The sequence below is a fragment of the Pangasianodon hypophthalmus genome, chromosome 27, assembly GCF_027358585.1.
Source record: "Pangasianodon hypophthalmus isolate fPanHyp1 chromosome 27, fPanHyp1.pri, whole genome shotgun sequence".
Taxonomy (NCBI): domain Eukaryota; kingdom Metazoa; phylum Chordata; class Actinopteri; order Siluriformes; family Pangasiidae; genus Pangasianodon; species Pangasianodon hypophthalmus.
In genome coordinates this window covers 18,110,604-18,132,214 of record NC_069736.1, presented here as the reverse complement: position 1 = coordinate 18,132,214, position 21,611 = coordinate 18,110,604, and the positions used below count along the sequence as shown (strand labels likewise).

General features: G+C 39.8%; 1 protein-coding gene across 1 annotated transcript; it reads right to left on the bottom strand.

Moving 5' to 3' along the window:
• Window positions 1-1,918: 1,918 nt before the first annotated feature.
• Window positions 1,919-16,369, bottom strand: agtr2 (angiotensin II receptor, type 2). The gene is made up of 2 exons (XM_026910372.3): window positions 16,090-16,369; window positions 1,919-7,335 (listed from the first exon to the last, which is right to left on the bottom strand). Exon 2 carries the CDS (start codon window positions 7,271-7,273, stop codon window positions 6,149-6,151), a length of 1,125 nt encoding a protein of 374 aa, XP_026766173.1. The 5' UTR covers window positions 7,274-7,335; window positions 16,090-16,369; the 3' UTR covers window positions 1,919-6,148.
• Between the last annotated feature and the right edge of the window lie 5,242 nt (window positions 16,370-21,611).

Below are 21,611 nucleotides of genomic sequence, written 5' to 3'. Positions count from 1 at the left end.
TTGTTTAGTTTTTTGTTAATTTTCTTTACTTTCTTTTCTTTGCTAATGTTTTGGGCTGATGCTAGACTGAATCATATTGCCTGCTGATTGATTATCAGCTGATTGATCAGCCGTTTTTACGACCAATAATGAAAAGTATCAGTGACATCACAAAGCGGAGGGCAAGCAGGGTTAAGCCCCGCCCCTTTCTTTCAAAGAAAAGCGTCAGCGTAAGGTTTTAGTTTTGAGATCAGATTATTTGCTGTTGTATTGAAGCAGATTATTTTGGATTGATCTGATTGGATGGAGAGTCGTGTCAGGTGATCGCGCAGGTAGTGACACGCCCCCCGTAAGGCATCATGACCGTGAACGAGGTGGATTATTTTATTATTATTATCCTTTTCGCTGCCCAAAATGCCTTTGGAGGAGAAACTAAAAGCAGGCAGAGTAATCGCACAATGCTCAATCAAAGCACAAAAATGACATGACTGTAAACTTACAAAGTTGGTTTTGTTTTTGTTTGTTTTTTATTTGTTTGTTTTTTGGGTTTTTTGGCTGAAATTGTTACATCTTTTCAGTTCAAGAAAACAAGCTTAAAATTAAACCATTTCAAACCTAAAATTTTCTCAAAACTCTGAGTTCTCCTCGTCTTTTTCCTATTAGTATAGCCTTTTTCTTTTTGTACGGTGATCTTGAGTCTTACGTTATTATTATTATTATTATTATTATTATTATTATTATTTGAGCATAGCGGGACAGTGTGTAATAGTTGGCCCTTATTACTCCGTCGATGAGAGCTCGTGAGATAACGTATCGCTCGGTCCAGCAGGATTGAGTGTTGAGTTGGTGATAGAGATTAGATTTAATCTGAAATCAGCAGCATTTCCTTGATGATCTAGTGAACATCCGGAGCTGTGAAACTTCATTTAGACTAGCTCAGATAAAGCGAGGGTAAGAAAGGGAAGTTTATAATGCATAGAGAGTGAAATGAAAATCATTTCGAAAGAGGAGCTGAAAATAGCTGAATGTGTGTTTGTGTGTAGGTGTGTGTGAGTAGGCAGATGTGTGTGTTTGAGCCACTTCCTCTGCTACAGCACTGTTTATCCTCTAAACACTGAAACAGATCTGAGGTCAAAGCCGGAGTCAGGGGGACTTTTAGGCTAAACGGTGACGGTGCTTTTCTTTAGTTTTTTGTTTTGTTTTTTTTTTTTCTCAGAAGTGGGTTTGGAAGGTAGTTGAATGTTAAGTGTGTTAGAGACACGAGACATTTCAGATCAAAAAGTGTGCACAGCGAGGGAGTTGATATTAATATTAATGTTCTTATTCACCTCATCTCGCGTCCTGCAGCGTCACAGGAACGATGCACTGAAGAGTTATTGAAATTCGCTGCAGCCACTTCCTGGATTCATACATATATTTATTCACTCATAATCCATTAGTTCCAGTTCGAAGGTGTGTGTGTGTGTGTGTGTGTGTGTGTGATTCTTATTTATCCTTCAGGGTGTAAATCTCTCCATGCACCTTCTAGATGTTTCTATATGTTTCAGTGCGGTTAAACCGATCGGTCACGTTAATTTTAGATTCAAGACAAACGTTTTTTATAGGATTAGACTTATAGGATTATAGAATATAACAGGGGTTATAAGATTTAGGTTTACAAGGTTAGAATACTGGACTCTGATTGGTCATCAGGTGTTGATTCATTTTCCATAACTGCAGCTCTGACAGTAGCGCATGTTTATATTAATGCGCTGTCGTTTCTATAGTAACGGCTTATTCACGAGGACGTGTACGGTAGAATCTCTACTGATAATAAGTGGATTGTTAATATGGTGAAGTTTTCGTAAAGTAAGGACACGTTTATTTAACATCTATGGAAGGAGTCTCCAGTGTCAGAGGTAAAGCTGTAACTTTAGGTTTTCGGACATCTTCAGGACAGAGGAGTTTACGCTTCTTTGTGGTTTCTCCGTAACGTGATACGCTGCATTTTCATTTTTTTAGAGAAAAAAACAGAGACTGGTGAAGGAACGACTGGTTATAGCTGCTGTAATGTAAGTGAGAACAGGAAGTAACTGATACGAGGATAAAAAGTATGACATTGTTCTTTAATAAATAAAAATAATCGTAATGGATGGTAAATTGCTGTGGTATAAAAGAGTTGAGAACGTGCTTTTATAGGAAGAGAGACTTTAGACTTTATTGTCACATCACAGTTTATACACTTGGGAGAAATATGAGTGAAATTGTGACATTCTCAAACCAAGCCTTCTATTTTAAAAAGGATCAGATGTGGGGAATATTGTGCCTGATGGAAGGGTGTGTAATAAATAGCTAAATAAAGTGTAAGGTGTGTATAATGTATAAAATGTAAAATATAAGCTGTGTGTATTGCACTGAGGATAGAGTGAAAACCACAGGCACTGAGTGTTCATGAGAAGAAGGATGCTGCAGTGTCATGAGCAGGAAGGAAGCAGCGTGAGCAGGATGTTACCAGGCTGGATCTTCTCGCTAGCGCAGGTGTAGAAAGACCTGCGGCGTCTGAGGGCGCGAGGAAGCAGCACCTCCGCTTCCTCACTCCGCCACAGCACTGATTATTTTCCTCTAACAGCGCCACGCTGAGTGTTTCACTCTTTTAGGATTTGAAGTTTGTAGGATTGGCATGGTTTAGAAGGTTACAGGATTGCGTTACAGGTTTTATGGGTTCTTTAAGCATTCTGAAGGTTGTAGGATTGCAGTTCCACATTACAGATATAAAGTAAAAAAAATTTTAAAAAAACTGAAAGAGAAAGTGCTGGAGGTGAAGCGGGCACAGTAAAAGAGAAAGTGGTTAAAAACAACTCCACTTCCCACCAGAGCGTCACTTTCACTTCCTGTCTCATTATGAAATAGTTACAGACAAATAACATATTAGACAATAATGGAAAAAAACGTATATAAAATATACAACAACAACAACATCAACATCAACAACAAAAACACCGGCTTTAACATTCAGGGTTACAGGATTAATAAAGTTAAAGAGATAGGAATTTATTCTGGTTTTGTTTTAATTAGTTTTATATATATATAAAATTTAATTACAGTACGCTCAAATTTAAATAAATCCTAGAGCTCTGCAATTTAAACAAAACACATTAGAATGCTAATAATACTTGTAATATTACATTTTTACTTGGGAACTCTAGGGTTATTGAGTCATAGCATTAATTTATGCACACACACACACACACACACAGGCACTTCTATCCACTCAGAATGTGTTTACACTCATCGCTTCTTCAGCGCATATAAACCTCTAACGTTGCTCTAACAGTGTGAACAGGATTTAGTGGGATTGAGAAAGTTTAAACACATAATCCATGAGTTTCAGCTGAAACACTGAGAGCTGGACTGCAGTTCCGTCTCCACACGGAGGCAGTGTTAGTGTTTATTTATTTATTTATTTATTTATTTATTTTCTTCATCGTCACTGAGTAATAAATCCTCTTGCACATTTGTTCAGCCTGTCACATGTTCCACAAAAACACGCGTGAATAATCGCACTTTCCCAAGAGAACCGTGAATCGTTTAATATTTCACTCTTTCAGCTTTATATCATTTGAGTCACACTTTTATTTTCTGGTTTTGTTAAAAACTATGCGTTATATGAGAACACAAACACTGGATACGTGAATCAGTCATATGTACAGAAAATCTGATTTCCTTTATATATTTAATTACAACAATCGGAAATACAACATGTAAAAGAAGTCACTTCTTTATTTTAAAAAAAATTAAACGTTATTTTTTCTTAGGTTTATAGTTGTACTTATCCATTAAAATTCATTTAAAATCTACAACATTTAGCATATTAGTGGTGTTATTTATTTATTTATTTATTTATTTAAATATATTTTAATATTTCATTTTATTCTCCATTTGCATGCTTATCTTCTGACTGCATTTTCACTTCATCTTTTAGTTTATCCTTGTGCATGCTATCATACTTTTTAATCATTTAACATTAAATATAACTATAAATGGATAAAAAACTATGATGCCTCGTTGTTTAATAAATAAAACTGTATTGCTGCGTGTAAGAGGAATAAAACACTTCAGGACGTGATGTTCTGGGAAAATAATCGACTTTATCACACCATCCGGTCACTGATTATTTTACTGTAACAGCACCACACACACACACACACACACACACACACGTACACAGAGTGGTTGATTACTGATTTAATATGCGTGCTCTGAAAAGCATGCATTTTGTATTCTGCATTCGTTTTTTCCCCTCTTTCTTTTTTCAGGATTTTTTCAGAGAATCGTTGAGGCTTCGTGACCCAAACTGAGGGCAGGAAGTTATTTCTATCTTTTTTATTTCTATCTTTCTAATGTTGCTGATGTTTCAAGCATGTAATGTGAGTTTTTTGTCATTTTTGTTGTGACACAAATGTTGATAATGTTGATAACGTTGATAATGTTGATAACGTCCCATCATTCACTCTAATTCATTCTAAGACTCAAAAATTCAACACTAGTGTTATTTATTATTATTTTTTTTAGAAAATGTATTTTTATCTTTTATGATTGAAAAAATGTCGAAATGTATCTTTCATGCGAATGCGCGCCGAAGCCTCGATGGATTTTGATCATGTTCAATATTCAAACACTTCAAACAAGTGTGTGTTGTTATTCTCCTAAACAGCAAAGATGGCTTTTTTTCTGTGAATAATTTGCTTATTTATTTATAAGCCAGCAACTAAACCTGAAAGGCTAGTGTTAGTGTATGTTATGTGTGGAAAATCATAGGAAAATTTGGGAACAATAGGGTTAATTTCAGGACAAATGAAACACACACACACACACACAATAAACCTGCCAGCAGATTAGCCAAGAAAAGCACTCCAAAACATTAAACATGTCCATAAAACACACAGATTATTACAGAGAGGTCTTATCTGCACTGTGTGTGTGTGTGTGTGTGTGTGTGTGTGTGTGTGTGTGTGTGTGCACTAGTTGTGATCGGTGATGTAATGCATTCTGTGCAATTTTTTTAACATGGCGAACATTCTCCTATGATTAGTGGGCCCAGGCACTGCATGGGGCGTGAAATTGTTCTGCCCAAACGAAAAGCTCGAGTGTCGGACGTCTGTGTGAATAAATGAACGTACGGCTTCGTGGTCTTATCTGCTGGATCATTTTTAATCTTTATCTGAGTTTAAGTGCTATATTACTAACCGTGACTCATCCATCAGCTAGCTAGACGTCCTGCTAACCTACTAAACAGGCCACAGTAGCGCAGCATTTTTCCAATGTGCCTTTATTGTGATCTAACAGCAAGTTTTACTGATGACCATTATAATATGATCGTTATAATATTAGCATGACTTAGGGTAACAACTCTTCCCTGGAACACTAGCTTATGTGATACATGCTAAATATGTTATAATTCAATAATTAAAAATAAACAGTGAAACATTACATTCTTTATATATAGCTTACTACTCAGAACTTGTGTCTTAAATAACTCTTTAATTGGCTTCTAGTGCACTATGTAGGATGCTAGCTTAAATGGGAACCATTTTGAATTCTGTACAACAGCGTGCTTGTGTATAATTTTCACATCACTTAATAAGGAAAGGTCTAGATCTAGATCATGTGCTATTCTAAACCAATGAGAATGAATTGTCCACTCCAGTCCTGCATGTGATAGCATTGCAGTTTGTCCTCCACACCACTAGAGGCCCCCATGATGAGCAAAAGAGAGGGGAACTGAAGACATTCCACTCCTGTCCTTCATGGGAGAGAAATATGAGTCGCAGTTTGTCCTCCGGTGCAGTAGAGGTCGCTATTGTGTGTTGGCTTTGTCGAGTTCACCCTCTTCAATACTTCATAGCGGTGATGTAACGTTGAAGTTTCCTGGTATGTCAGAACCTGCAGATGTTTGGTGTGGGGTCATAATTAAGGTAATTCTTGGTAGTTGACCGACATATCTGAGGAAAATTGTTGAGATTCGTGATTGTTTTCATGTGTATTGTCCCTCTGCTTTAACAGTGTCCGTATAAACGAAGATAATACCTGTGTTTAGCTAGCTAACTCATTAACGTCAGTAATTAACAACTTTAACCCCATGACCTGCAACGTCCTTTATCAAAAAGTTCCATCCTGTATGGTATATAATTTACAGTTTGTCCTCCACACTAACAGAAGCCATTGTATCTTTGGTGTCGCTGAGTTTTCGTGAGCAGGAGCTGACCTGCATGCTGACAGAGTCATGCCTCTGCTTTCCAATCTTTTGCACTTTCACCTCCCAGAGGCGCCGCAGCTGCTGGCGAAATCGGTTCCCCACAAAGCAGTAGAGCAGCGGGTTGATGGCGGAGTTGGCGAAGCCAAGGCAGAGCGCAGGAGCCATCATGTTGCTCATCACCTGCTGAACTTTGCAGCTCCAGTTCACGCCGAGCTCCTGCAACACGCCCATGAAGGACAGCGTGTGGAATGGGAACCAGCAGAGGAAGAATGCCGTGACTATGGCGAGGGCGACGCGGCGCACACGCTCCAAACGTGACGAGTCAGGTTCTACCAACTCCGGGGATGCCAGCAGGTGACACCTGATTCGGCTGTAGCACGTTGCTATGACTATAAAAGGGATCAGGAACCCGAAGGTGTTCTTAGCAAGAGTTAGCATTCCGTGCCAGTCCTTATTCGGGTATTTCATCACACAGGCTGTCACGTTATGCTCAACAGAGTGATGTGTTTCCCGGAAAACAAGTGCCGGAATGGTTGTGAGAGTCGCTAGGACCCAGATCACGGCACACACACACCTGGCATGGAACACAGTCCTGGCGTGATACACACTCTCGGTGCAATGCGAGTGCAGCGGGTAGACTATGACGCGATACCGATCGATGCTCATTCCCATGATGAAGTAGATGCTAGCGTAGGTGTTTAGCGAGGTCAAAGAGCCGCACAGCTTGCACATGAACCATCCGAATGGCCAGTCGTAATCCCGGAGGTAATGCACTGCCCAGAACGGAAGCCCAATAAGAAAGACCAGATCAGACAGGGCCAGGTTTAACAGGTACGTGTTAGCAACGGTGCACCTCAGTGACTTCTGACCCAGCACACACACTGCTAGCGTGTTCCCGAGGAAACCCAGGATGAAGATTATAAAGTAAATAACAGGAATGAGGGTCTTCTGGTAGTGAGAGTTGGAGAGCGAGAGAAAATCGCACGATTGGTTCGAGGCTTCATGGAGGGATGTGGGCTCACTGACTGTGCTCAGATTGTGGGAGGAGTCTGATTCCATGGTGATGTCAGAGGTTTTTTCCTCACGGAAGTTCACTTTGATTGGGTGGAAATATCAGGGATCTGCAAAAGACACAACAAAACGAAGAGACAATGAGTGAAATGTTGCAATAAAACATTTTAAATCATTTTTTTCGCCAAACTAAGGAAGTAGATAATTATATTAGTAGTTGAGGGAAGGGATCGAGGTATCAGGATACTGCAAAATGTGCAGCAGGTTTCTTTCCAACGCTCTTTTATCCTTGGAAGAATGTCCCTGATTGGCTGAGCCTGCGTTAGTCACAGCCACAGACGCTTCCCTGTGAGTATCTTGTGTACACTTTTCTGGCCACAACCATCAGGATCCTGAAGGTTTCAATCTGATTGGCTCTCCACTCTCCCGTGTATATGCACTTCTGCGCACTTATTCTCAGTGGGAACACAAACTTTTTAAAGTCACGACAAAAAAACCTAGCTTTTAAAGCTACACATGGACAGCGGAAAGTTAGTTTTGTTTTAAAACGAGATGATCTTTGCATGTTGGAGGACAGGTTACGAGAAAAGGTCTGTGGTTAGCAGCGATGTTACTGAATCTTTGGGGTCCCTAAGTGACATCGTACTTTCCCCAACTCCTCACACCCGCCAATCAGACCTGTCAAGCTACAGACCCAAGGGAGGAAACCCTGCAAAAACCTCAACCAGGGTAACAACCATGGCCTTACTGTTCCTTATCGCCAAAATATATCATTACATTTTATTTTTTTAAATCCTGCATTCGTTACAGGGCCCCCTGGTGGCCTGGAGACTGCTTATACCCCTTATAGCTAATGGTGGTTGGTCGTCTGCCAGGTCAGTCACATTGCCTCTTTCAGTCACATTGCCTCTTTTTTGTGAAAGTAGGCAGGTCTTGGACACGTTAATTGGCAATACATAGCAAATGTTAGAGATCTGAGCCAGATGTTTGGTACCCACTTCGCAGTATCCATGTGGCATTAAAACTGTTGTGTAATTACACACAGAATTGTGTCAAGATGAAGAAACGAAAGTCTACTTTAAATTCCCAGGAATCTGATCACTTGGCAAAATCCTAATGTGTGTAGTTGTGCACTTGACAAGGGCGCAATGAAAGCATAGAGAAGAAGAGTGGGAGAAACAGAACTGCAAAGAAGTGTGATAAAGTTTCTGGTTTCTGTTATTTCTCAGAATGATTGAGAAATACATTTACAACACCCTAGACACTGAAACTGTGAACAAATTCTCTTTGACGGGAATCGTAGCATTCTGAAAAATAAAAGATAAATACTGTGAAAACACACGAAAACGTGTGATTCTTTTAACAATTTAAATACCAGCGTTTTGTAAAGAACTACTACAGTTACGTAAAAGAATACCAGGTTTCTCCAAAGCAGAGAAAGAGAGAGAACACAAACAGCTATGTATTCTCTGTTATGAAATGCTTTTATAGTACGGCTATTACTCATAATGATTTTTAACCCCCAGGATTTTAACGGCATTGCGAAAGCTCTGGACAGGAGGCCCGAGTGAGAGTGAGTGAAAATCGACACGCGAAAGCCTCAGCTTGGAGAGAAGAGAAAAAAATAAACCATGAGAAAGAAAAGCAGATTCCCACTGACAGCGAGTCTCTGGTGAGATGAGTCGCGTGTGAAAGGGTTCGGGTTCCTAATGGAAAGAGTGTGTGTGTGTATGTGTGTGTGTGTGTGTGTGTGTGTGTGTGTGTGTGTGAAAGGCTTCGCCACATGTTTATGCACATGTTCGAAGCCCCCATGATCCTCAGCTGCAGGGATCATGCCTCTGTGGTTTACAGTGTAAAGATTATTTCTCCGTCTCTCCCTGTCGTATGTAGACGAGGTGTAAGCGAGTGTTTGCTGCTGTTTAACGTGCGTGCGAGTACGTGAAAACGTATCTGTGGAACATGTGAGGTTTTTTTTTTTGTGTGTGTGTGTGTGTGTGTGTGTGTGTGAGAGAGAGAGAGAGAGAGAGAGAGGGAATTGTGACATTTTTGTGGCATGTATTTATAATGAATCATACTATGAAACAAACTATGAATCAATTAAGCAATGAATCAATGAATCAATCAATTATGCAGTTCTTATGTTAAAAACTGAGAATTATTATTATTATTATTAATACAGTGACTTTATCTTGCATTGTGTCCTGGTGTTTAAAACTTTCTCATCAGAATCTGGTACATACGTTTATATAGAGAGGTGCAGAGAGCCAATCAGATTGCAACCTTCAAGATTCGGAAGCTTGTAGCCAGGAAATTGTAAACAGTATATCAGATGCTTCATGGCCCATGAGCAGAGCGTCTGAGTCTCAGACTAGGGATTAGAGTTCCTGAAGTGGAGGTTACTGAGGGTAAGGTTACCGAGGTTAATAGGTATGTCCCATTTTCCATATTTGGTCTTCAGTTCTGGTTTGCTTTCACTCCTCAGGCACTAGTTTGGCCAGTTTTCAGTTAAAAGAACTTGTACTTCTTTGCTTCTTGGCTCGTTATAAGGTCTTGACCCTCCCATATAAAAGTCCAAGCCATTTGTATGTTTTATGCTGTCAGTTTCTCTTGCATTTATCGCTGTACTTTGTTTCTTGTTGGATTTTGGATCTTTGGAATCTTTGGAATTTGCGCTGTCCATCTTTGTGTGACCCTGGACTCACTGGCTACGTTTACACGCACTATTCCGATATTAATCCGTTATTCAGATGTTAATCGGAATTTGGCGATATTCTAATTAGTATTGAGTCACGTAAACGCCGCAATCAGATTGCCCGATTCAGATTAAGACAATATTCTGATTCCGCAAATTCCGATTCCCGTTCCTGTTTTAATCAAATGTCCGTTGCATGTAAACACATTATTCAGAAAATCCACTGAAAGGAGATATACATGCAGCTCAGTCCACAAGGAATTGTGGGTGCTACCAGATGCTTAGCTGTAGGCTAGGTATTTAGGAATGGCAACTCAGGCTTACTTACAAAAACCAAATCCTGTACACAGCAATATTCCGATGCCTGTACGCATATAAACACCGTGTTCGGAATATGGATACGACACGAATGTAGGTCTGAAACGGAATTTGATGAGCATGTAAACGCCGTCACTGCTGACTTTAGAAAGTGGGGTTTATTTTAATTTTTTGAATCTGTAAGTAAACTCTGCTAGTCGAGTCTCACAGCTTTCCCAAGCCTTCCACGTCACACCTCTCCAGAGAAACCTTCTGTGTAGAGAATATAGCAGCAGATTTAAAATAGATCAGAAAACAAAAAGCTGAAATAAAACCCGCGCAGGACGAGCATGGAGCTACAGATCCACAGTTCCTAGTCTGCATGAGTCAGATGTTTGACCACTACGACATGAAAAGCAGCGTTATTCATTGTGCTGATTTTACAGCATGGAATCACAGCCTCGAATCACTTTAGTGTTTCCGGTCCAAGAGCAAGAAAAATCTGTCCGTGTGTTAAAAAGACTGATGAGCCAATCAGCAGCAGAGATGAAAGGAGCCGTAGTGCACTTCTCAACGACTCCTACATGTTGATTGCAAGCCATGTTTTAGCAGTGAAACCACAAAATAGTCCGTAATGTACACCCTGACATTACAGACGCTGTTACGATCGATGATGTGGGGTTGCACCATTTATGGGAACACTTCTGAAAGCCTGGGATGTTCTGGGATTTCATGCTCCTCTGTGCATATATGGTTTTACACAGATTCTATGTTACTGTTGTTGTAAGATAGCTATCGACTCTGCAGTGTGCAGCAGGTTTGTGAAAAGGCTGGAGTAGTCTCTTCTTATTCAGGATCTGCACTTTAATGTAGTAATTAGCATAAAATACTAGGTTTAATTGCCTGCAATATTAGTTTAGCTCTGTGCTTAGTTAGCTTGGCTAATGTTAACGTTAACTCTAATAGATTTTAGTTTAATTGTCGTATTAAGGTCTGCACCTTCTGACGAACGCAGGACGCCTTCCTAAAATCTCTTGTACTTGGCATGTGATCCTTTCATCTTCGTTTATTTATCTTAGCTATATTAACATTTATTACTTTACGTATATCTGGTACTAGCATTTTTCTATTTTTTTTCGAAAACGTCTTCATGTCAAATCACAACGTTTAATAAGGAAATGAGAATTTTATTCACATTTGTGATCCAATCAAGGATTTCTTTACATACCCTTCATATAACCTCGGGCCAGCGTGTTTGCCTTCGCAAAGCTAATATTTTTCAGTCTCCAAAAATTATTTACGTAGCCTTTCGAGGCATTAATGAGCATGAAGCTTTAATCCAAGATAAACAACACACATAATGAAATAGTTTCTTTTCACTTGATTGCAGTGGAAACTTGTTTGGTGTTCCTTTCCGTAGCTAAGTGAAGACCGAAAGGTTTAAATCAATTCGTGATATTTATATTTAAAGCAGTAAGTATACCGATACACACACACACACACACACACGATGATAACTGCTGTGGTCTCTTAATCATCACACATATTCAGCAGTTTGACACTAAATCCTGCTCATAAAGTTGTGCTTTTACTCGAGAGGGAAAAAAAGGCATATTGTATAAATGATTGAACTTGTTCTTTTAATTACTTGCTGCACAAATGCTGTGAATTCTTTGAATTCCTAATTGCTGTAATCGTGCCAAAAAAGAACGCTCAAAAAAACATTCTGCTAACCATCTCTCTCTCACACACACACACACACACACACACACACACACACATGAATGTCTTCAGGCGCTGTTACTGTGAAACCACTCTCCATCTTGAGAGTTAATATGACTGGAAATCACTGTTTAATAGCTGCATTAGCTCCTGCAAAGGAAGTTACATCACTGGTGTGGTACAGGATATAATACACAGTGGAATAATCCGTTTTAAAGTGGGGTGCATGATGCATTTATACATAACAAAATGCAAGCGATAATGTAACTGTAATTCAGAACGATTTCAATTTCTTGCTGAAAAGGACATTTTGCAAAAGAAAAAAAAAAACCTGCTCTTTCAGCCGCCTCAAACTTCGTAAAGTGTCACTGAACGTGTCGATTTAAGCCATTAAGAGTAATAAGTATTAGATTGAAATGAAAAATGCCAGTACTTATGAAGAGGTGAACGTTTTCCTGCTGTCTATATTAGCGTAATATCAGCTACTTCACCATCACTGACAGCTGTGTGCTTCCACCTGTCCGGCGACAGTTTGGAGAGGAAACACATACGAGTGTGACAGTCAGGTGTCCACAAACTTTTGGACATATAGTGTATATCCGAGTGTATTTCCTCCTCAGGTGGAACATACGTAGCTACATGCTAGTGTCTGCTCTCTCTCTCTCTCTCTCTCTCTCTCTCTCTCTCTACTGACGTCTGTTTTTATTTCTTTAAGGTGCTTTTACGTTGACCTAGAACAGTGAACTGTACGAAACTGGAAACATTCTTAAAGCGAGATTAACATTGTAAGATTTTTGGTGTGATTTCGCATCGTAAAGGCGATCAGTGGGCTTAGAATGCGTGATGTGATGCTCGCTAGCAGCGATTTAGTGCCGCTGTGACCAAAGACAATCAGCAAAGTTTTGGCAGTGTTGGAAAGTTTAGATGAAGGCTGCGTCCACGTTAATCCTGATAGATCTGAAAACTGTGTTTTCGTTTCAAAACGTTCTCCGTCTACACTGGCGTTTTCAAACGTTTTCTACACATTTGCTCGTCCACACTGAAACGTCTGAAAACGCTTACATCGCTCTACTGCGCGTGCGTAAAAACGTAAGAAGCTTCGGCCTGCGTCGTTTCCTTCAGGCGTTTATTTTCTTTCCATCTGAAGGTTGGACAAAGCGACATTAATCTTTGACAGCGCTATCAAACTGGATAGCAGGGACAACAACCGCAGTAGGACATCGTCCACCACCGTTTGTTTTGAATTGATTGGGTCACATGACTGAAAATAGGACATTGTTTTTGAATATCTCTGTTTTCTCAGTCCACAAACACGAAAACGGCGTTTTCAAATTTATCGAGTGTTTTCGAAAAGCTCCATTTTCTCTGGACAAAAACACTGTGTGCCGAAACGTAAAGAAAACGATGCGTTTTCAAATTTATCCACATTAACGTGGACGTAGCCTAAAATCTCAGAGTGTGAGCGCTGCTTCGCCAATCGTCTAAACTCCACCAATAGGAGGACGGCGTAGAAAAACACACAACTCTGCAACGGCTAGAAATAAAGTTGTGGCGATGGCAAAACTTTAACAAAACGTTCAGGATTTAAAAGAAGAGTGGTTTGTTGAATTGTGGCAGCAGAGAGAACGTCTCGTCACAGTTTTTATCACGACAGGAAAGAAACAGGGGATGAATTACTGCTTCCAGGTGTGTAGCTAGCTAATTAGCAAGCAAACGCTGTTGGTCGAGTTTATTTACTATTAGAACAACGCGAAACGGTTTCCCGCTGAAGAGCTACAAACCCGTGCTGCATCGCTGCACTCGCGGTACGCCAGAGCGTAGTCATTATCTTCAGCCGATAATATGACACCCAGAACACGTGATGTTGCACAATCTGTTCGAGAAATCTGCCGAGATTTTATCGAGATCTCGTACAATGTGACAAGTAATAATCGTAAAATAGCGCTGGAATCGCTCAGAGTAAAACTGACTTAATACGTTTCTGAATGTTCTAACGACCAGATTGTGCTTCACATCTCAAAAAAAAAAAAACACTACACTGTTAGAAAATGAGGTTCCTCGAGGGTTCTTTGCTTCCTCCAGGGTTCAGCTTGCATGCAGAAACCTTCTGCTGTAGCATTTACCATAGAAATGAAAAGTTTCCTGAGAAGGACAAAGCGTAGAACTGTGCAGAACTGTGCAGAACTGTGTAGAACTGTGCAGAACTGTGTAGAACTGTGCAGAACTGTGCAGAACTGTGTAAGAACTGTGTAAGAACTGTGTAGAACTGTGCAGAACTGTGCAGAACTGTGTAGACCTGTGTAAGAACTGTGTAGAACTGTGTAAGAACTGTGTAGAACTGTGTAAGAACTGTGTAGAACTGTGTAGAACTGTGTAAGAACTGTGTAGAACTGTGCAGAACTGTGCAGAACTGTGCAGAACTGTGTAAGAACTGTGTAGAACTGTGCAGAACTGTGCAGAACTGTGCAGAACTGTGCAGAACTGTGCAGAACTGTGTAAGAACTGTGTAGAACTGTGTAAGAACTGTGTAGAACTGTGCAGAACTGTGTAGAACTGTGTAGAACTGTGTAGAACTGTGTAGAACTGTGCAGAACTGTGTAGAACTGTGCAGAACTGTGCAGAACTGTGTAGAACTGTGTAGAACTGTGCAGAACTGTGCAGAACTGTGCAGAACTGTGTAGAACTGTGTAAGAACTGTGTAGAACTGTGTAAGAACTGTGTAGAACTGTGTAGAACTGTGTAAGAACTGTGTAGAACTGTGCAGAACTGTGTAGAACTGTGTAGAACTGTGTAGAACTGTGCAGAACTGTGTAGAACTGTGTAGAACTGTGTAGAACTGTGTAGAACTGTGCAGAACTGTGCAGAACTGTGTAGAACTGTGTAAGAACTGTGTAGAACTGTGTAGAACTGTGCAGAACTGTGTAGAACTGTGTAGAACTGTGCAGAACTGTGTAGAACTGTGTAAGAACTGTGTAGAACTGTGTAGAACTGTGTAGAACTGTGCAGAACTGTGTAGAACTGTGTAAGAACTGTGTAAGAACTGTGCAGAACTGTGTAGAACTGTGCAGAACTGTGCAGAACTGTGCAGAACTGTGTAGAACTGTGTAAGAACTGTGTAGAACTGTGTAAGAACTGTGTAGAACTGTGCAGAACTGTGTAGAACTGTGTAAGAACTGTGTAGAACTGTGTAGAACTGTGTAGAACTGTGCAGAACTGTGCAGAACTGTGTAGAACTGTGTAAGAACTGTGTAAGAACTGTGCAGAACTGTGCAGAACTGTGTAGAACTGTGCAGAACTGTGTAGAACTGTGTAGAACTGTGCAGAACTGTGCAGAACTGTGTAAGAACTGTGCAGAACTGTGCAGAACTGTGCAGCTCACTACAACTGCAGAAATGTTTAAGCGGATAAAATCAGGACGAAATGCAACAATGCAGCTTAGTGTCTGAAGATGCAGCTGATAATACCCGAGCACACGGTACAGGTTTTAGGGTTAGGGTTAAGCTTCAAGTCTTAAGGTTAGGGTTAGGTGTTAGGATTGCATTCATATTATACTGTATTATATTATCATATTTATCTTATTTAATCTTACTGACAATGTGTGTGTTAATGACCGCATTAATAACCGCATTAATCTTCCCAAAGAAAGCTACATAACCTTATATTTATAAAATCTAAAACATTTTGATCAATTTATATCTTTCTGTAAAGTTTTCTCTCTCTCTCTCTCTCTCTCTCTCTCTTTTCCTTTTTTTCCCCTTTTAGTCTATTTTTAAATGTCGAAGTTATTTCAGGACGATGATGAGAGAACGACCAATATAATCTTTTATCATAAATGAATGAAAAATAAACAAATTTGTGAATTTAATTTAATTGAATTAAAATAACTTACACACACACATTGACACACACACACATACATTGACACACTGTCTCACACACACACACACGTTTATGCACTTTTACAGTGAAAACACTCAAACCTTGAAGTTTGTAATAGATGTAATGACAGTATTATAATTAGTATATAATTGATATAATTAGTAAAATGTTCTTAATTAATTATTAACATTAACATGAACTCCTTGATCTTTGCACATGACTTTACGTTGTTTTAAATAAAGTTCGTAAATAGAAAATAAAAACTTCGCCTTACCGTTTCTCCGATCAGCGATTCCCACATGAAGTTTTCCTGAAGCTGAAATTACGAACAGATGTTCATCTTCTTCAAAACTGTACACTGCTGCAGAGAGGTCTGTTTTACACACACACACATACACACACACATGTACATACATACACACACACTCGTTTCCTCTCTAACACTGACAGTATGTGTAAGTATGTGTGCATGGAGAGAGAGACAGAGAGAGAGAGAGAAAGAGAGAGAGAGAGAGATGCAGGACAAGAGGTCTGTCTGATAGAGGACTTCCTGTAGTGCTTTTTATGAGCACTGAGGTCCGGAGAGAGAGAGAGAGAGAGAGAGAGAGAGAGAGAGAGAGAGGGGGGAGAGGGAGGGGAGAGGGAGGGAGACGGAGAGGTACAATGAGGGAAGGACAGAGAGAAATGAAGAGAGAGTAAGGGAATATGGAAAAGAGAGAGAGAGAGACAGACAGATAAAGAGAGAGATAGTCAGGTAGAAAAAGGGAACGACAAAGAAATGAAGATAAATAGTGAAAGAGAGAAAGAAACAGAAAGAGGAGTGAGAGAAAGAGTGAAACAGTTTGTGTGTGTGTGTGTGTGTGTGAGAGAGAGAGAGAGGTGGAGAGGTAGAAAGAGAGAATGTAAGGGAGAGAGAGAGAGAGAGAGAGAGAGAGAGGTGGACAGGTAGAAAGAGAGAATGTAAGGGAGAGAGAGAGAGAGGGAGAGAAATAGACAGATGGAGGGCCAGATAAAGTAAGAGGAAAAAAGAGAATACAGAAAGAGAGACGGAAAGAAAGAGAAAGAATAGACAGACACTAGTGCTGTTTTTCTACAGCTTGTTGTTTTTGATTAACAGTTTTTTTAATCGTTATATTAAAATGTTATTAGCCTTCAGTGGCGTCTCATACGGGGTGTATTCCCGTCTCACACCCGGTATTCCCGGGATAGACTCCGGATCCACCGTCACCCTGACCGGGATAAAGCGCTTACTGAAAACGGTAAACTTTCTCATTATTAATGAGTGTTAAACACGTTCCAGGTTTATTCATGTGCACAATCTCTGTTCCTGAAGTGGCTATGGTGACTAATTAATCGATTTGCATTGACTCCGCCCACTATTTGCATATTCATGTAAACAAACACAAAAACATGACATGTTCTTTTGATAAATGCAAATCCTTCATAAAGCAGGTGTTTTCAGGATTACATGTTTTCACACACACACACACACACACACGATGAGATTCACTAAACCAGTGTGTTAACTGAAAGTGATTGTCTTTCCTTAACTGCAGAATGAAAATGGTTCTGAAAACATCTGTATATGATTTCGATGTAGAAGTCCATACAAAGTGTGTGTGTGTGTGTGTGTGTGTGTGTGTGTGTGTGTTTCACAGGTTCTAAATGTTTTCGATGGGGTACCTGAGGGACGCATGAAAGTAGTCTGAAAAAAACAACAAAAGATGGAGGGACGCGTCACAGGCGTAGGGTGTGAATGTCAATCCGCTCTCAGGTTGCCACGAGAACGGACCAGCGAGACCTCTGTCACAGGTCACATGTCATAACGATGTTGTTAACGAGCATCGAGAGTGCTAACATAGAGATAATGGAAAATGCTCGAGAACCAATTTAGAGAAAGATGAGAACTTCATTATCCATGGGGTAAATGTGTGTGTGAGTGTGTGTGTGTGTGTGTGTGTGTGTGTGTGTATGTGCAATATTGAGCACCATATTAGGATGAAGAAAAGCCATAAAGACATTGCATCTTGATTCATTTTGACTTTGAACTTGAATTACACTGAATTAATTTAATTAAAATTTAATTTAATTTTCAAAGGCTGGTGAGATCAAACACACGGTTTAGAAAACTTTTCATGTCCTCAGTTCACATGCAGAGGAACCGGCCCTTTCACGAAAACCCACATAAACACCATTATACTTTATCCGCTGTGGGCGTGTCCCAAACCACACACACCCATCTTTCATGTAATGTACAGTAATGATCTTTAAAAAAAAAAAAAAAAAAAAGCACACAGCCCCTGTGGAGCTCCTGTAGCTTTGGTGCTTGGACCCCTAATAAGAAGAGACAAGAGTGATCATGGGGCGTGGTCAGGGGGTGGAGTTTGAGCAGGAAGGAGGAAAACAGGGAAACTAGGAAGTAAAAAACAAGGTCTATGTGAGACGAGGTCTAACTGCTGAAGTTACTGCCATCATAGACTTGTTGATCTTGTGAGTATATGTAGATTTGAGACACAGCCACATCCACACACAGGTACACTGAGGTTTGCTGGACGTACAGGAGAACACACTCCTGCTAACGTGATGTTTCTCTCCCAGAAGATCCTTTTTTTAGTGCTAATCAGGGCCTCAACTTTCACCTCTACACTAGATGAAATTAATCCCAGATAAACGAGATTCTCAAATTCTCTCTAAAGCTCTTGAGACTTGACCTATCCGACCCCCTGATGAAGAGTGTGTTTCTCAGACTTTCTCGCATTCCTCTGATCATCACCGAGCCATACGGACTTTTACTGACTGCTATAAAAGGTTGTGTTTCTGCAGCGTTCATTAGCACGGAACCTGGACACATCAGAACTAATCGATCCATTTACAGTCAGACGTTTCAGTGATTTATGGCCTCTTTCTTTCTTGTGTGTGTGTGAGTGTGTGTGTGTGTGTGTGTGTGTGTGTGTGTGTGAAAAACCAGCATCTTCTCTTCCACTGTGGGCGTGTCCCAAACCACACACCTTACTCACTATGTAGAACACATGGGCACCATCATCAGTCCACTGTGGGCGTGTCCCAAACCACACACCCTATTTACTAGATAGAGCTCATAAATACTATCATCAGTGCGCTATGGGCGCGTCCCAAACCTCACATATATTCAGTATATAACCTTCCACTAGGTGCTTTGTATCACTGCACAATTTCCAAATCACTCTAGATCAAATCTTAAAGAAAACTAGAAACTAACTTGTATGAAAAAATGATGAGCGGTTACATTTGTGAAGGGGTGTGTGTGAGTGTGTGTGTGTGTGTGTGTTCACTACTGTGTGTGTGCACTTGGATGGGTTAAATGCAGAGCACAAATTCCGAGTATGGGTCACCGTACTTGGCTACACGTCACTTCACGCTACACGTCTCACAAATGGTTATTTATTTGGTGCTTGGACCCCTAATTTGCTAAGCAAATGAAACATTTTTAAACCATTACGGTTAATCGATGTCTCGGCCGAGCGACTGCATGTGGGTGAAGCGTGAAAAGAAGAGTTACAATCTTTCATAACTTTACTTCAGGGAAAAACCTTGTACGAGTTTACGATGGCGAGAAAAACTCAGCGTTCTGATTGGCTGGAGTCTCAGGGGAGTGTGTGATATAGGAAGTGTGCTCACTAAACTGAAACAGACTTACACACAGACCCTGAGAACTGAGTTCTACACACACACACAGAGAGAGAGAGAGAGAGAGAGAGAGAGAGAGAGAGAGCATATGCAGAATATGCAGGATATTCAAAAGGTCAGGGAACACCATTTATTTTACAGCCTTCACACACACACACACACACACACACATATACACACACATACACACACACACATACACACTCCTCCAGAGCAGCATCCTGTTCCTCCTTCACACAGCTCTCTCACTCCTCTAATTCTTAAGGGTAAAGATATTTGTGTGTGTATATATGTGTGTGTGTCAGAGAGAGAGAGAGAGAGAGAGAGAGAGAGAGAGTGTGTGTGTGTGTGTGAGAGAGAGAGAGAGAGAGAGAGAGTGTGTGTGTGTGAGAGAGAGAGAGAGAGAGTTTGTGTGTTTGTGTGTGTGCGCTTGTTTTAGGGGCTATTACAGTATAACAGCCTGAATGACGGAGCCTTGAAGGAAGGAAGGAAAAGAAGAAAGAGACTGAGAACATATGTAAATGTAAAATGGGAGAAAAAAAGAGAAGGAGATAGAAAGAAAAAGGAAGAAATAAAGAGAGGGAATTGTGGTCAAGAGAGACAGAAAGAAAGAAAGCTACAAAAGGAAAAAACGAAAAAAGAAGTTTACAGAACGTTGTAACACTGTAACACACTTTAAAACACACTGTAACACATTGTAACACACTATAAAACATTGACACACTATAAAACACTATAAAACATATTGTAACACTCTGTAACACACTGTTACACACAATATAAAACACATTAACACTATTAACACATCATAGAACACTAACATACACAGTAACACACCATGAAACACTATAACACACACCAACACATAAAAAAAAACACTGTAACACACACTGTAACGCATCAGAGAACACTAACACACGCTAACACATCATAGAACACTGTAACACACACTAACACATCATAGAACACTGTAACACACACTGTAACACATCATAGAACACTGTAACACACACTAACACATCATATAACACTGTAACACAGTGTAACACATCATATGACACTGTAACACACACTCTAACACATCACAAAACACTGTAACACACTGTAACACATTATAGAACAGTGTAACACATCAAATAACACTGTAACACACTGTAACACATCAAATAACACTAACACACTCTAAAACATCATAGAACACTGTAACACACACTAACACATCATAGAACAGTGTAACACATCAAATAACACTGTAACACACTGTAACACATCATAGAACACTGTAACACACACTCTAACACATCACAAAACACTGTAACACACCCTCTAACACATCATAGAACACTGTAACACACACTGTAACACATGATATAACACTGTAACACACACTAACACATCATAGAACACTGTAACACACACTGTAACACATCATAGAACAGTGTAACACACTGTAACACATGATATAACACTGTAACACACACTAACACATCATAGAACACTGTAACACAGTGTAACACATCATATGACACTGTAACACACACTCTAACACATCACAAAACACTGTAACACACTGTAACACATTATAGAACAGTGTAACACATCAAATAACACTGTAACACACACTAACACATCATATAACACTAACACACACTGTAACACATCATATAACACTAACACACTCTAAAACATCATAGAACACTGTAACACACACTAACACATCATAGAACACTGTAACACACACTAACACATCAAATAACACTGTAACACACTGTAACACATCATAGAACACTAACACACTGTGACACATCATAGAACAGTGTAACACATCAAATAACACTGTAACACACACTAACACATCATATAACACTGTAACACACACTGTAACACATCAAATAACGCTGTAACACACACTAACACATCATAGAACACTAACACACACTGTAACACATGATATGACACTGTAACACACACTAACACATCAAATAACACTGTAACACACTGTAACACATCATATAACACTGTAACACATCATAGAACAGTATAACACATCAAATAACGCTCTAACACGCACTAACACATTATATAACAGTGTAACACATCATATAACACTAACACACACTGTAACATCAT